This window comes from Aplidium turbinatum, chromosome 4 (genome assembly GCF_918807975.1).
Source record: "Aplidium turbinatum chromosome 4, kaAplTurb1.1, whole genome shotgun sequence".
NCBI classification, from domain to species: Eukaryota; Metazoa; Chordata; class Ascidiacea; order Aplousobranchia; family Polyclinidae; genus Aplidium; species Aplidium turbinatum.
Window position 1 is genome coordinate 43,172,812 of NC_137475.1, and position 15,811 is coordinate 43,188,622.

Consider the following 15,811-nt stretch of genomic DNA (forward strand, 5'->3'; position numbering starts at 1 on the left):
ACTATTATTACGCAATAACAGCTTCCAAGAGTGGAAAAATACAGAAAAACGTTTATCTTGATCACCTGATCTCTGTTCATCAGGAGAAAATAGACCGAAAATCAGATGTTTTGAAATAACTTTTTTTCTGAAGCAGATAGACCTTAATATTCTCTACATCAGGTATAGGAAACCGACCCTTCTGCGCATTTTGATACTAATTTTGTCGACCTATGATGAGCGGTTCCGGAGATACGGCCAAATTTCGAGATTTTGAAGCCCAAAAATTTCAAACCTCGTGGACCACCTCAATATGACGTCATAATTGAAAAAAATTTGGGGTGAAAACTTTTTTCCCCAAATACCACCAGATGGGACCCCAGGCATTTTGAATTTCAAAAATGGTGAAAAAATGAAACACCCTAATAAGTAAGCTCATGTAAAATAATAATAAAAAATTATAGGTAACAAAAAGCAAATGCAATCAAACAAAGGTTATCCGCTTTGAATGCTATTATGAAACTTTCTGTAGACTAAAGTTCCCATGCATTGGCTATAACTCCGAAAGATTCTAAAGGCCAAGCCAACCAAGACAAGGCCAACTTAGCTGAGTAAATGCATCACAATATCTAGTGAAGTACAGACCTCAGTGAAATTCCACAAGTACGTGTGCTGTTGGGTTTGCTTTGGAGTTGATTTCACCGATGTCTTGAGGTTGAGATACTGCCAGGTGTAGAATACATCGGTTCCATTGTCAACGATGGCATGAAACAAGTTATCCACATTTTGAGACACGTAAAATGGCTGCACCGGATCAATGTGCGATACCACAAGACCTGGATGATGGTGAGTTACGTAATTGGTGCATATGAAAGTTTATTTGCAACTGGAAGTGTATTTTAAAGTATGTTTTAAACTTTAACAGGTTAACAAGCAACTTTTTTGGAAGGCACTTTAACATGCAGATATCCAATCCATGGACTTCTGTCCAATCCAACCACGAACCAATGAGATGCTACGTTATGTGTCCAATTGTGACCATTCCAGCATTCAGCCAGAGAATTACATGTAATTATTACTTTGAACTTTGTTTGGTCATTACAGAAAAAAAAAGAGCTATAGCAGTGGTGGGAATCAAACCCACGTCAATGTAATGACTACCACCGCCCTAACCCAATGCGCTAAGTCAACCGATGGCAAAGCATTGATTTAACTTAGCTAGAATTTGCGTTTTGCCTTTATTCTTTCTAGACGCAACCTTGATGACGTCATGAACAGCGTAGCTTCTGATTGGTTCGTGGTTTATTAGAAATCTGCTTGTTAAAGTGCCTACCAACTTTTTTAGGCTGTAGGTATGTGAACGCAATCTGACAAGAGATCAATGTACATAGAATAGAAAACTAAGAAAGCGGGATGGCGCAGCGGATAAGAGACTTGCTTTCCATTCATGCGATCTTGGTTCGACTCTCGGCTCAAGCTGGTTTTGAAAATACAACTCACTTCTACCAAAGATTGAATAAAGTGATTGGACGCAGTTTTTAAAGAAACTAGCGGTTGAGAGAAAGAAACCGGTCATCTTAGTGGAGTAGGCCTCGTCCAGAGAGAACCTTATCTTTTTATTCCCTGAAGCTCAGCCAAGTATACTCAAGTATAAAACCACGTTTACTTTACTGAACAGGGAAAGTGAATGAAACTGAGTATCGCGAATTAGTATTGTTTCCTGATAATGCCAACGACAGCACAAAAAATATTTTCATTTTGCTAACCTTCGACTTTGTCCTGTACCCACAAACGATACTCAGCATATATTTTTTCCAGTGGATTATTCAACAATACAACGACTTGATAAAGTCCAGCCGTGTCGTATGTGTAGGTGAACAACGTCGGATCTCCAATATTCTCTTGCGCATCCAAGCTCTTATCAGGTTTCCACGTGTACTGTACGTCTGTGCCGGTCCCCAGGGCCACCTAAGCCAACACAACGACAAAATGAAATGAAGAATAGCAGTGAACACGATCGCTGCAAGAAAAGAATCGGCCACCCACACTAGTGGGTACGAAGTCAAAGTTGGGATGACGACGACTTAAATGAAAAACATAAAAAAAACTTTCACAAAGCTTCCCTTTCACAGGAAATAAACACCATCCAACTACAAAGAGAGACAAAGTGTATAGGTTAGTCAAATACACGCGCCAACAATGAATGCACTTACGAACCGTTAAAAATTCCAAAGGACCCAGGTTTTAAAACATTACATTACAGTGACAACCTCATCACACATGCTGGCAAGAACAAAAGAGGAAAGATTTACACTCACGCTCAGTCGGACAACGTCGCCTGTGGCAGCAGCTGAGTCAGGTGGGTTTAATTTGTTGATAGAGATGTTGCTTATGCGTTCCACTAACGTAAGATCAGTCTGTCCAATGTTGGAGGACACAGAGTTGGAAACGTTCACCCAGATCGTGTATTTGCCCAGGTGGAGAAACGTGTATTCAACAACCGATGAATCTGAGAAGAAAATGCGGACATTTTGTAAAATGCGGAAACACACACGATAGGGAAGGTGTGATTTGCAACGGCTAACTAACATCGTGTAGCAAACGCAATGTGATTTGCATATATTTCCAAAATAGAGGAGTGGATGCCAACGTCTCATTTGTGGTCCATTAGACAACGCTTGTACCATGCCATTTAAAGAAGTGGAAGGTCTACGTGTCTTGGATGATGGAGGTGAACAAGATAATATTATGAGGATGGACACAAAGATTGGCTTACTGTCCGTCCACTTATATAAATCTTCAAGGAACGTGTGTAAGTCTGTATACAATGACTTTCACATTCCTATGACACAACATACTTGTAATGGTCTGTTCTATCGTCCCGTTGACGATAAATCTCCATTCAAACGTCAAATAATTGGTTCTTCCTCCAACAGTTGAAGACACAAGATTCCCATCCGGGAGAGTGACTTCAAAAGTCATTGGCTGCTTGACCGGCCCGTAGTTTCCAGTCGCAGTTTTGTTGTACGCAATGACGTTAAGCTGATTGGCCAAAGGTTCAGCGATCACTACCTCTGTTGAGGCGTACTGGGCGCTCGCCTGGATAGGACAAGGGAGGTTGGATAATAATACTAAGCGTGCTTTTATTTGCGCCCACTGCGATAACATACAGTACACTGGGATCACAGATGAGATACAACAGACGACAGGAAGCAGCGAAGGGACATATAGTCTTCGTCAGCTGGCCTTATTTTGGCTTGCCATTAACCAAGACACAGCCGCGTGCTCTGGAGCGGTGTCGAACCCACGTCCTTTCAAACGTCGCGCAGACGTTCTTACCACTCGGCTACGCAGCCGACGTGGATACCAAGTTTTCCGAATAGCAATTACATTGGCAAAGTAATTTATTATGGTTAGCTTACTTGTCATTGCCACAATTACTTTAAACCTCAAATAAATCACTGCACATTTAGGTGTTGATTCTGCGACAAAAGTTGCAATTTTTAGCTTTTTCTGCAACTACAATTAGAATGCTCAAATTTTCAGAACATTAGACTATATGATTGCAATATTTAAAATAGAGCAGTAGATGCAGACAAGTTATCATCATCATCATCATCGGCCATGCCTGAATAAGGCGTCGGCTACCGTGAGTCTCCACAACGATCGATTGTCCATACTTCTAATTAGGTTTTCAAAATTTTGGTTTGTCCATGTTGAAAGATTTTTGAAGATTTCCAAACGTGGACGTCCCCGGTGCCTCTGACCAGGAAATCGCCCCATCATTGCCGAGTGTTCAATTCCGCGTTTGCGGTAGACATGCCCGATAAATGTTTGCGGTAGACATGCCCGACAAGTTATAGCTGTAGGAAAAATATAGCCTAGGTTGATTAATTTTTACACAGCATTCACCACGGATCTTTCGAGTGCTGCACCAAAAGCTATGAAACAGATTTGAGAACTATAAACGTTGAACTTTCAAAACAAAGTGAAAAGTTTCATCTGGATCAAAAAGAAAAATCTCAGAATATCAAAATATATGATTTGCTGCAATGGTATCAAGATGAAATGTTGATTTTTTATATTTAATATCTACATTAAAGCTCTTACCTGGTTTTCAGCTTTTAAAGTGACATTGTATACACCAGAAGTATGAAAGGTATGCAAGTAGTGAGGCTGTGTGCTGTTATGCACCCATCCACTTGTCGGCACAGGAGTGATCTACGAAAGCAAATGCTGGTTAGAAAAAATACGAAGATTACTACGCGATGTACAAAGGAAAGTTCGTGGATGTTCCAGAAGCACGATTGCTTTCAATTTGGTTTCAAATCTCGAAATCAAATGCTTGAATGATTGATTTATTTTATTTTTTTTCACACGTATAGATGTGAATGAAAGGAGTAAGTTGACTATAGTTTTACCGTAGATGCAGTCTTCACCGCTGTTACCACAGTGAACCGGCAGCATTAGGCTGAAACAGATCGTTCTATCTACTGTACACTTGTGAAATAAGTTCAATGTTTTAACGAAGCTTTGCTAGTATGACCGAAATGAAGCTAGTGAGAATTACAATAAAGGAAAGCGTATTGAAAACTGAACAAACAAGAATCGAATAGAAATTCAAGCAATAAACTCACTTTCCAAAAGAATATCTTCGCATTTCTGGTGTTGGTGGCGTTAAACCACAAGCTGGTGTCGACACGAACGATACTATTGACCGGTACAATGTCGACACCGCTCACTGGATCATACACGTTGACCACCTCATCGACTTGGCAGCTACTAACATGGTTTGTAATAACTACTTTAATTTTCAACCCGTTGTCTTTGATATTGAAAACGTGGCTGACCTGTGGAAACAAAAGGAAACATCAGATCTTGCTTGTAAAGTGTCTCGTTCAGATATAAATTAACTAACTTCTTGCATGTATAATTGTATATATTTCATTCAACAGGTCGGAGTTTGGCTGGGAAAAAGTAACTTTGACAAGCACAAATCGTTTTTGTCGTTTCTCTAAGCCACTAAAAAAATCTTATTTGGATTATTTTTGGACAAAAATTCTTTATTTAAGCTTCACTTGCATTCCGAGACCATAGCAATATGTTTATCCCAAGTACACTGAAAGAACACTACAAAGCAACCGATGTCTGGCTTTGTCCTGCACGAAACTCAGACTACCATCGCTATGTGGTGAACAAAAAATGGAATCACCGTTGATAATGTTGTTGGTGGTCTGTTCTTTAGCAATACACTTGTCAGAGAAGTAATGTTATACCACCAATGATGGAATTTAGAAAGATCGGTTGTGGAAGACGATAAAATAAAGATAAAACTGGAATCATGAATCACTGGATGGAAAACTTTGCATTGAAGATGAAAAGAAAATTCCTACCGTGGCTTCAACAGTCTCTTCCGCGGAACCCGCGAAATTCCATTGGAACTTATTCGCTGCGCTTCCACTGTATGTCACTGTGTAGAAAACAGGGCGTCCAAGAGGAATGTCTGTACCGTACTCACTGCTGGTGGATATGGAACAATCTGTAGAGATGATTGCAGACTCATTAGATCAGGGGTGCCCAAGTTTGTTTAGCCACAGGTCGCATTTCGCGTGTCCTGGAGACCACATTAGAATTTTCACTCATCTTCCCCTTAAAATTCGACCTAACTTTAAAATTGTACATGTTAGAGCCAAGATGGGGGTCGCAGATAGTGTTCCTGCGGGCCTCACTTTGAGTACCGATGCATTACACCATAAGGCTATAAGTCGGTGTATATCATGATAAACCCAAATATCTTTTAATTAAACCAAATAAAACATCTTTGATGGTACAAAACTTCGATGCAGGACCAACAATATTTTCCTTTTACAAAATAGACCATAAGCTGAGGAAAGTTAGAACTTAGAGAAGTACTGAAAGGTGGTGTTCGGATAACACCGAGTCTTATAGAAACAGTACAGAACTTCGAAAGAAAACCTACTGGATAATCCATCTTGAACAACCAGGTCCGCAGTGGCGTTCAACAGGCTCACGAAGTTACTTGCGCTCAATATAGCGGTGTAGTTACCGGCTTTCGTATAAGTGTGTACAATTTCGCCTGGCATAACGAAAACAAAAATAACCTTATTAGACATACAATCAAACTCTACGCACAGTTAAAGAACATATTGTATTATACATCTTCATCTCATGTTGCACGACTTCTGCGCTCACTGTATGTGCCTTGTTGTGGTATTTAGGCTTACTTTAGTTTAGGTGGTTGAAGATTCACTAGACTAGACGGAAAGACAAGGAAGCCAATCTTCATGACCACCCTTTAGCATGCCTTTAGATATCTTGTCAAAGACACAGCCGCATGCTCTTAAGTGATGTCAAACCTGTGACCTATCGAGTTCCGTACCAAGGCTCTTACCACTCGGCTATGTCGTGATTAACGGCCATCAACAATAACAAGACTACCTGTCGCGTCTATCACGTTTTGGCCATTTCCGTCGTCAAAGTCAACCCTTGATACAGGGTCTGTTCCGTCTACAATGACGTAGGAGAATGTATACGCGTCACCGGTCTTCACATACGTCGTGTTGGTGTTGAAGGCAACTGAAGAAATCGGTGTTTGAACACAAACATCGAAAGCCTGCAACAAGACAAGAGAAAGGGCTACAAATTTATTATCAAAATGATGGAATCAAAACAGCGGCGCAAGAGGAAAATCAAGAATTGAATTTTAAATCATCACACAAAGTTTTGTTGAATCATAATTAATCAACAGATTACCCTCTGAAGCCACCAGTTGTTGAAGATGCTGGCAGAATAAACTATTAATAGGACGCAACAAAATTGATTCTTATTACACCAGTAATGTTGAGATAAGACAGTTGCATTTCGCCCAACACTATGTAATCCCAGATGGCCCAACACCATTAATCCAAGATTACATTACGTGCTAAGAAAACAACGTCTACAGACGTTTAATAAACGTAAGAAACGGTTAATTTGCTGTCTGGATATATACAAACAAACACCAGCGCTATACCTTAAAGTCGGACTTTCCAGTCAGTAAGCTGTATACGGTAACATTCCCTTTGTACTGGCCAGGAGCTGAATAAACATGGCTGGCTGTGTCATTGCCCTTCTCGCTGACCATGGATGATGCGTCACCAAATGTCCAATTAAAACCAAACAAGTCCATTCTATATGAAATGAGGATGAGATTAAATTAACAAAGTTAGTATGCTAGCTACCGCCTACCATGTGCTAGAAATATATGATATACTTATGCGATAAACGCCGTAAGCAGAACTATTGAGGTCTTGAGAAAGGTACTTTATACTGAGTTTAATTTGAAAAACATCATCAGCGAAATGTTCTAAACCTAAACGAAAGGCCAGCGTTCAACTGATCATGCGACGTCACAAACGGAGCTGATTCGCGCTACGTGGACGAAAGCGTACGCCACATACCTGTCCAAAGACATGTCGACTTGAACGGTGGCGGCTGAGTTGGTTTGGAAGCAATTTGACAAAACGTTCAAAGATTTGATTGACAGGTTGAAGACTTGGACCTGAAAAAGATGAAGAATATTTTTAGAACAAATAGTTTTTGCTTCGATTTCTGGTTGAAAATCTCCTTTCTCACAGCTACTTGATGGCATTGTCGAAGTCGATGGATTCATCTACTGTAATGTTGAGAAGGAGCGGTCTTCCAGACATCAGCACTACCTGACTACTCACTATAGAACAGCGAACAGCTCGCTATAGAACAGATTCATCTCATGTCCTTCAGAAGATTAATTCTGACAATTTCGCATTCTCGTAATAGTTTGAAATCGCTAACCCTAGCTGGGGCAAAGCTGTAGGTGGCGAAACTTGTTAAGTTGGTTATGGGATTATGCGTAATCTTAGCAAACTTATTTTTAACCCAATTTCTCCTCAGGTTCCATTAAAAGTCGAGTGGCAAGCGTTTTTAGTTTATTACAAGACCAAAACATAAAATAAAACATAAAAATCCAGTTTTAATCCGGTGATGTCCCTGTTACCGAGGGTGGCCGGATTCACCTCCAAGTGCCGCAATCTGTCTTCACTTGTGGTAATATTATTTTTTTTTGCAGATCCGGGAGTAAATTATGAGACAGTGGGGGTAAATTGGATCACAGTGGGATTCGTTAAGTTTTTTTTATAAAAAACGATCTGGAATATTTTATGACCACTAAACAATCAAATCTTACCTGTAATATTTCACTGCTATCGCTGGCTGGATTCGAAGCCACGACAGTGACATTGTACGTCCCAATGACATTGTACTGATGCGTCGCAACCGAATTCGTCACGTCATCAGCCGATTGACCGTCCCCGAAGTCGTACGCGAATCTTGCGTCGTCCATACCAGTAGCCAGGGCGGCCGTGATTGTTGTATTAAGGCCCAACTCTGTGGGGCCGTCCGAGGTAACCGTTAGTCCTAAATGCAGTAGAAAATTTTAGTAAGTGATGTGATCGTAAAATTTGTTGTTTAGTTGTTGTAAAATAGAATTCTATTTGAATAAGGACCTTCTGTTGATCCCCTTTTTAGGGTGAAACAGGCTGTAGAGGTTTTAGAAAGCAATGATGTCATTTGCTCATCTTGGCTTTTTTGCTTAGCATTGAGCACTTTTTGTAGTAATAATACAATTTATTATACAATAAATAATTTAATACATTAAATAAATATTAATATTATTATCTTTATAGCACATGGTTGACTAATTCACATCAGTACAAAAACTGATATTAATAAAACTGAAAACTTATTAACAAAACTGAAAACTGAGGCTGGTAAGTTGATGCTGTTTGATAACAATATAATTAATGTAGGCGTAGAAAAAAGTGTCAACAAACATTGTGAAACAAAAGTTTTTCTTGGACTGAAACGTATAATAGCATTGAAACATGATAGCTGACGAGAAAAGCGTAAATATTTGTATAATAACCACTGTAGAAAGGTGTAAATGCTATCTATACTTTGCTGAAGTTCCATTAAAAACAAAAGAACAACCATGCAACATAAACCTGATATTCTTTCGTAAACTTGTATCTCTGTAACGGAGAAATACGTGCTGACAACGTTGTTGGCGGTGACCGAAATATTGTAGGTTCCTCTTGTAAGGTATAGATGCGCCACTTCGTCTGTGCTTGCTGTGGTCCCAGTGGTCAGGTCACCCCAATTTATTGTGAACGTGCACCCTTCTGTCGATGGGGAAGCAATCATTTTAAACTGAAAAATAAAAGGTATTACATTAACGTCATAACGTCACCTGTTGACGTACAGCGTAATGCAACGTAGTGACGTACAGCGTAACGTAATGGATTGCTGTACAACGCAAGAAGCTTTCAAGTTTGTATCATTAAATTTTCGAAGTTGAAATAAAAAAAAAGCTTTGATAGAGAGTTTACTTCATTATTCAACACCACATGAAGCGAAGCAACGACACAACAATCAACTTTAATAAAATACTTTAAAAAGTTCGATTCTATTATAGATTTGAGTTGCTCAGCGCTTTTAAGACAGTGAGCAAATGAAATACACAGCGAACGTTTCGACTGTCTTGTGGTTACAGTCGAATTTGTTGAAACAAGCCCCCAGACAGCAATTCAGTCGATTTTTTTTTTGCATTGATTCAACGTCTGGAGACGTCATGAATCTATGTGAAATACGACTGATTTGTTGTCTGAAAACAATGTAAAAGAAAATTCGCTTCACAAATTGGAATCCATAAGAAAAACGTACACGGCATAGAGAGAGACTTATGCTATTGTTTGCTAGAACTCTTTAAGATGATGTCAAAGTCAACAAGTACAGATGTTCTCAAGAGTAACAACTTATCTGCTCAAAACCGATAGCTGAACACAAAAGCATAGACAAACAGTGAAAAGCATGAGAGAATTTCAAAACACAATTGAATAAAACTGATGAAGTGAAGAGGGCTCAGGTTGAAGTAAAACTATTTCAATTGGTCTCTTTCAACGTAAATTATCGGTTTACCAAAACAAACCTGAAAAATAATTCGTGCGTGTTTTAGTCACGGTTTAGACAAGAAATATCTAAACTTTTCTCATCCCTGACTTTTCTTTATGAAGCCACAAATTACTTTACAAAAGTCATGACACAATCTTTACAGAGTAGATTCAAAAACAAACTAAATCGTGAGCTTTGTTGTTGAATCACTTCTACTCGGCCAGCAAATCATTCCTGCGTTGAATGTAACAATGAACTGAATTACTGCCACGTTATATTCCGTCTGAGGATGCGCATTGCTATGAAGTACGAAACGTTAGTAAAGCATCAAAGTAGTTTATTATTTTACGCTTTTCTCTGTTTCTAACAAATGATCGCTGCAGCCAGCGCTAAAAAACGTAAACTTTTACGACAACCAACAAAAGGAACAAGAGATACGCAGCTAGTTTTTACAACTCCATCGTTGAAAAATCTCCGATAACGTTTTTTTACACAGGCAATTAAAGTCATTTTGCAAGAGCAAGAAACATGTGTCTTCTGCACTGGATGAATCCAGCTGACAAATGGCTCTCTGTTGCACACACCAATGCTATCAGTGGCTAAGTAGGATGGTTACTAGTTTGGGTCCAGTCATTTAATTGCAAAACAATCGAATTCTAACTTCAATTCAGTTTGTTTTTATTTCTAACCATCACAACGAAAAAAAAAAAACAATACATGCCAAACATAGCAGAGGTCTAGAAAAAGGTAGAAGCGCCAAACGCGGACGTCATAACGTACATGATACCAAAGCAGAACAATCAGTTTAAAATATGACACGGTCGCAACACGTTAATTGACAACTTGATTCGTTTTTGGAAGTTTAAAAAAACAAAACGAAATGATTCTTTGCACCCACAGCACACTACCTGCGAGTTCTCGTTAGCCAGCCTATGAATAGGAGGTTCAATTGCCAAGCCGGTCAATCTTGAACGAACGGAGAGTACAATTTCTTCGACGATTTCATCGTAGTCGTTCCTCACTACAACCTGGACAAGTGCATGGTTGTTGAGCTCAAAATTGAACAAACACTATGTTTATCTACTACTACTAGCGACTCTGACTGCTACAGGGATGAATCCCTGGACTGCTATCAAGCACAGCAGATTAGCCTCAACTGAAATTTGAAGCTGATTGGCAAGGTAGTACGTTGGCAAAGTAGTCGGTCAACTCGGCACGCGACAACTTCAAGTGCTTCAACTCAGCAATTATATTTCAGCTACTGCCAAGTCAGCAAATGAGATTTACGTGCTCACGTCGGACGTGCTTGGTCATCGCTTGTCAAACTCATTTTGCTGATTTGTGACATTCAAAGTTATGGCTTACTCAAGTTTCATCATTTACCAACTTCAGCCACTTGCTGAAATGTTGCTAGCTCAGTTGTCACTTGCTCAGTTGTCGTTTGCTCAGTTCGCAACTGCTAACTTGTAGGAGACTTCGTTGGAAAGGCCAGCCTATAGAGGTTGTCGTGAATCTATTCTTGCAAGTTTTATAGGTTAGTAAGCGGTCTATTCTATATGCAAACCTCACCTTCACTGTTTTGTTCCCCGCAGAAGTAAACGTCTTGTCCAGAGTATCACTGACCTCCAACTGTGCCACTGCGGGAAGCAACTTAGTTCCATGGTGGGGGCTGGTGAGATAGTGGGTTGCTTCTATGGCGTTGTTGATGGACCACTGGACTTCTGCGTCGATGTTCTCATCTATGAGGACCTGGAGTAGAACAGACACTAACGAGGATATCGGTTCTATTATTGAAAGCACGCGAGTGTGTTTTGGCAAGACAGCCAGTGTCATCAGGGCCGTTGAGAGGGTAATTAGGTCCCGGTACCAATGAGATCCTCGAGAAACAAAGACACTTCTAAGAAAAACGCACTATATCCAACGAATAAGAAGTGGTTTCTGTTCCAGAGTCCCTTGGAAAGGTTAAGGGACCCTAAAACCATCCTTGGCCCGGGTTCAAAAAAAATACCCCCTGTCATCGCTACTGAATATCATAGCAGACACTAAGATAGGTTTCCCTGCTTTCTCGTCCGTTTAATCTTAACTTCAGCAACCGGACGTAAGCCTGGATGCGAGGTATAAATATCTTACAAAATCAACTTACCTTGATTTCAAGTTGAACGTTCACACTTCGCTCAAGGACCGTATCACCAACAAACTGCAGGTCCGTAAGTCTGTTCATTTCATCAACCACGAGGAGAGAAGTTGCCGTTTCATTGCTCACATGGTTAGCCACATACGCCTACAATGGAAGAACGTCATCAGATACACTTGTACGTTGTGATCGTAAACCGATGTATTGGCATTCCTTAAAGCACTTCAGCTAGCAAAACCCGTTTTATTACATCTATATTCAGACGTTAAATAAATGTAAAAGGAATGAGTTTTTCAAAATGAGATGCTCGAATGTTTTACTCATTTTGAGTCGTCACAAATGTATCAATTAATTATGAAACAGACTCTCACTGTGACGTCATAAGTGGAAGGTGTACGGAAGAGAACGTTGTAAGTTGGTTGCGTGAATTGAAATTGCGTGAGGCCATCTACCACCCAGCCGGACGTTATGTTGGTTCCTGATGAGCTGTTGGTTGTGAGTTCCTGTGAGAAATACAATACCAGTCATGTATCTCTTCACTTAGTTTTTATTTATGACCATCACTTCAAAAACGATATATTCTGACATAGCAGAGGTGTGGAAGAAAGGTAGAAGCGATAAAACGGGTACTTCGAGACATGTTTAAAAATTGCAAGGTCGATTAATTTTTTTCAAAGCATACAGGGAATAAATTTTCCCAAAAGAAATATAAACATATCTATTTTACAACGTTTGATTTACCAACCAACCTTTCAGCCAAAACATTCAAATAATACAATTGTTTCAAAATTAAGCCTTACTTTTTCAAAATAAAAGATGGAGGTAGGCTACTGTGATTAGTCGTTGTAGTAATGCAGTTGTACCCATTGTAGGCACCATCGGTCATTAAATGCTAAATCTATCGCGGTTATACGTTGCTCTTAACGCTTTGCCGAGCAGGCAGTATCAGGCGCAACAACGTAGAGGCGCAGCAGCAGGCTGTGTACGTTAAATCAACTATGTTGCTGATACAGTATTAACTTTTGCACTTCACTGCTTTCTGTGTGCATCTGTCTTTGGATATTCAGTACCCGGACATTTTGCCGAAAGACATTTTGCCGAAAGGACATTTTGCCGAAAGACATTTTGCCGAATGGACATTTTGCCGAAACTCATTTTTGTGTTATATGTATCGATATTCTCAACAATGTGTTTTAGTCTATCGTTCACAACCTTAGCCCTTTCGGCAATTTGTCCATTCAGAAAAATGTCTTTAGGCAACATGTCCTTTCGGCAAAATGTCCGCGCACGGGATATTCGACAAACAAGTGTGTCATTAAATGTCTTACCAAAACACCACCACCTGCTCTACACGAGAGTCAAACCGACGGCCTTTCGACTGTCAGCCAGACGCTCTCACCACTCGGCCACCAAGCGAAACATATTCACTTCTAATTCAAATTGCAAACCAGTCACTATAAGATAACAATAAGTTACGTCACCTGGTATGTTCCAACTAGTATCCGAGTGTTGGTTGCGGGTATAACCACAGTTCCAGTGATCGGTTCTTCAGTGACTACTTTCACTGTGGTTACAACACTACTCAACGACGTCCGGGCAGAAATCTGAATCCAATGTTGTGTAAGAGTGATAACGTGGAGTGGAGATTATAAAAGCAAAAGGTGGCAAACCAACCTCAGATATCATGGAAAATGAGTAAACTTTTAAAAATAACAACATTTTGAAAACGTTCTCGTCAATTGCTCGACTGTTCAAACAAGACAATACATCAAGTGTTTACCGCTGCGCACGCTTTTGCAAGTACACCAAGATAATTATTTGTTCTTTAACTACAATGCTTTTCGTTTTTCCGCTTGTTATATTATAAAGAATTATTTCTCTATTGTTCAACAAAGCAAACTCTCTACCAAAGCTTTATATTATAAACGTTAGAGTATTTTTCATACCAAAAATACGGTTCCGCAGATGTGAATAAAAGTACTCATTGCATCATAACAGAGCCAGTGATAATAATAGTAGCGCATCTGATAATAACCCAAGTCATACGCTTCGAGAAGCAAACATTACATTCCATTGGCAGTCTTTAATTTTTGTATATGGTGCTTGATTGTTGTTTCACTCAAATGGACATGCCAGTCACAAGCATGTATTTCGCTACCCAAGCAAATATACCGATATACCCCAAAAGGTGCCTTTTTTTCCGTTCATTGACGTGCCGGATAATCACATAATGTGACTGGTACTTTCTTTATACAGTAGTCCTATGTACATAAATAACAAAAACTAAAATGACTTGTAAGCACGATCAAATACCGATATCGTTGAGTTGCCGGGTTGGTGTATGTTGAGAGCAGCGTTGAACACTTTCGAACAGTTCACACTCGTAGTTGGCACATCCGAGCAATTCGCCTCAAGTTGCGCGTTGTGAAGTTCTAGGATCACGCAAGGTATATGTGAAGAAGTACAATTCAAACATTTATAATCAACTTCCCTGTATTGTCGCATGCTGCATTACATAATAAGGCACACGTTGATTAGCTATTGTTTAGTTAATGTATTCTTCCATGCATGTTGTTGCATAACCTGGCCATTTTGGTCCTGGACAATCAACTTAGAACTAAATGCTGGAAACCAAATAAATGTGACATCATCACTCGACGATTAACAATTGTTCAGTGACTGTATTGATAGAGATAAGGCGCTTTATAAGTAATGAATAGCTGGATCTACCAACAGCAGATCATCCACCGATTAAGCAAATCTGAAGATTAAGTAATTTATTCCGCAGACTACATTTTTTCCTTGTTCACCAACCTTAATCCGCTGATTACTCATCCACCGATGAACTTCGCATAAACTGATTTTCAATTAACCAATTGGAGGATTAGCATAGTTGGCTGCTTAAAAGACGTGCTGTTGGTGAATCCAACTCTTAAAAGCTAGTGCAGCAGTTTTCGCTTATTAAGCTCACGGTTAATAGACCCACTCGCTAAGTCCAATCTGGTCCGGTCCAGAATTACTCCCGTTCATATGAGAGGCAGAAATTCGTCCCCGCTTAATAAGCCAACCGGTTTAATTGTGCGCAAAATCGACCGCTCCTGAGATAGACTTAACAAGTGGGGACTACTATACTTGAAACTACACAGGGGAAATTCTACACGACTAGGGAACTGTGTTAGGCAGCCTTGTGAAAAACCGCTGCTATCACAGCGAACAACTTAGCGGAAACAGATCGTTTCGTCTACAGTTGTGAAATAAGTTACGATCATGCTGCTAAAAGCGACACTCAATCTATTACACAGGAAACTCTACCTCTGTCGTCATTGGTAACTGTCCAGTTGGCGGTAATGTCCAAGCCGGGGTCTCCATCTATTTGAACGGAAAAGTTCGTTGGCGCATCTTTAGGCAAATACACGATGGAAATCCCGTCTATCTCTGAAGGAGTGGGATCGATCAGGGTTGCCTTTATGGTTCCCAGGATGGTACGAATATTGCATTCGACAGACGTGTTGGATACGTCATTGGATACAGTTGCTGTGTATGTGTGTTCACCTAGATCCACCTGCACAAAACACAAATGGAAACTTTTCGAAAACAAACAGTTCAGTTGTTATTGTTTCTGGCCATCACAATAAAACAACATCATATCATCACAGCAAAGGTCTAGAAAAAGGTAGAAGCGACAAAACGCAAACGGTCAAACGTGCTTGA

General features: G+C 39.9%; 1 protein-coding gene across 1 annotated transcript in view; it reads right to left on the reverse strand.

The window, feature by feature from the left end:
• Positions 1–15,811, reverse strand: part of LOC145769205 (polycystin-1-like) — an 82,090-nt gene that overhangs the window by 48,573 nt on the left and 17,706 nt on the right. The window contains exons 14-33 of the mRNA XM_082580793.1: positions 15,413–15,662; positions 14,414–14,532; positions 13,582–13,704; positions 12,472–12,603; positions 12,110–12,247; positions 11,536–11,715; positions 10,875–10,994; positions 9,021–9,225; positions 8,204–8,433; positions 7,440–7,540; positions 7,013–7,169; positions 6,439–6,613; positions 5,960–6,076; positions 5,373–5,518; positions 4,617–4,829; positions 4,090–4,200; positions 2,838–3,078; positions 2,298–2,488; positions 1,746–1,947; positions 625–815 (exon numbers count right to left, since the gene is read on the reverse strand). Of these exons, the coding sequence (XP_082436919.1) occupies positions 625–815; positions 1,746–1,947; positions 2,298–2,488; positions 2,838–3,078; positions 4,090–4,200; positions 4,617–4,829; positions 5,373–5,518; positions 5,960–6,076; positions 6,439–6,613; positions 7,013–7,169; positions 7,440–7,540; positions 8,204–8,433; positions 9,021–9,225; positions 10,875–10,994; positions 11,536–11,715; positions 12,110–12,247; positions 12,472–12,603; positions 13,582–13,704; positions 14,414–14,532; positions 15,413–15,662 (3,342 nt within the window). The remainder of the gene's footprint in view (positions 1–624; positions 816–1,745; positions 1,948–2,297; positions 2,489–2,837; positions 3,079–4,089; positions 4,201–4,616; positions 4,830–5,372; positions 5,519–5,959; positions 6,077–6,438; positions 6,614–7,012; positions 7,170–7,439; positions 7,541–8,203; positions 8,434–9,020; positions 9,226–10,874; positions 10,995–11,535; positions 11,716–12,109; positions 12,248–12,471; positions 12,604–13,581; positions 13,705–14,413; positions 14,533–15,412; positions 15,663–15,811) is intronic.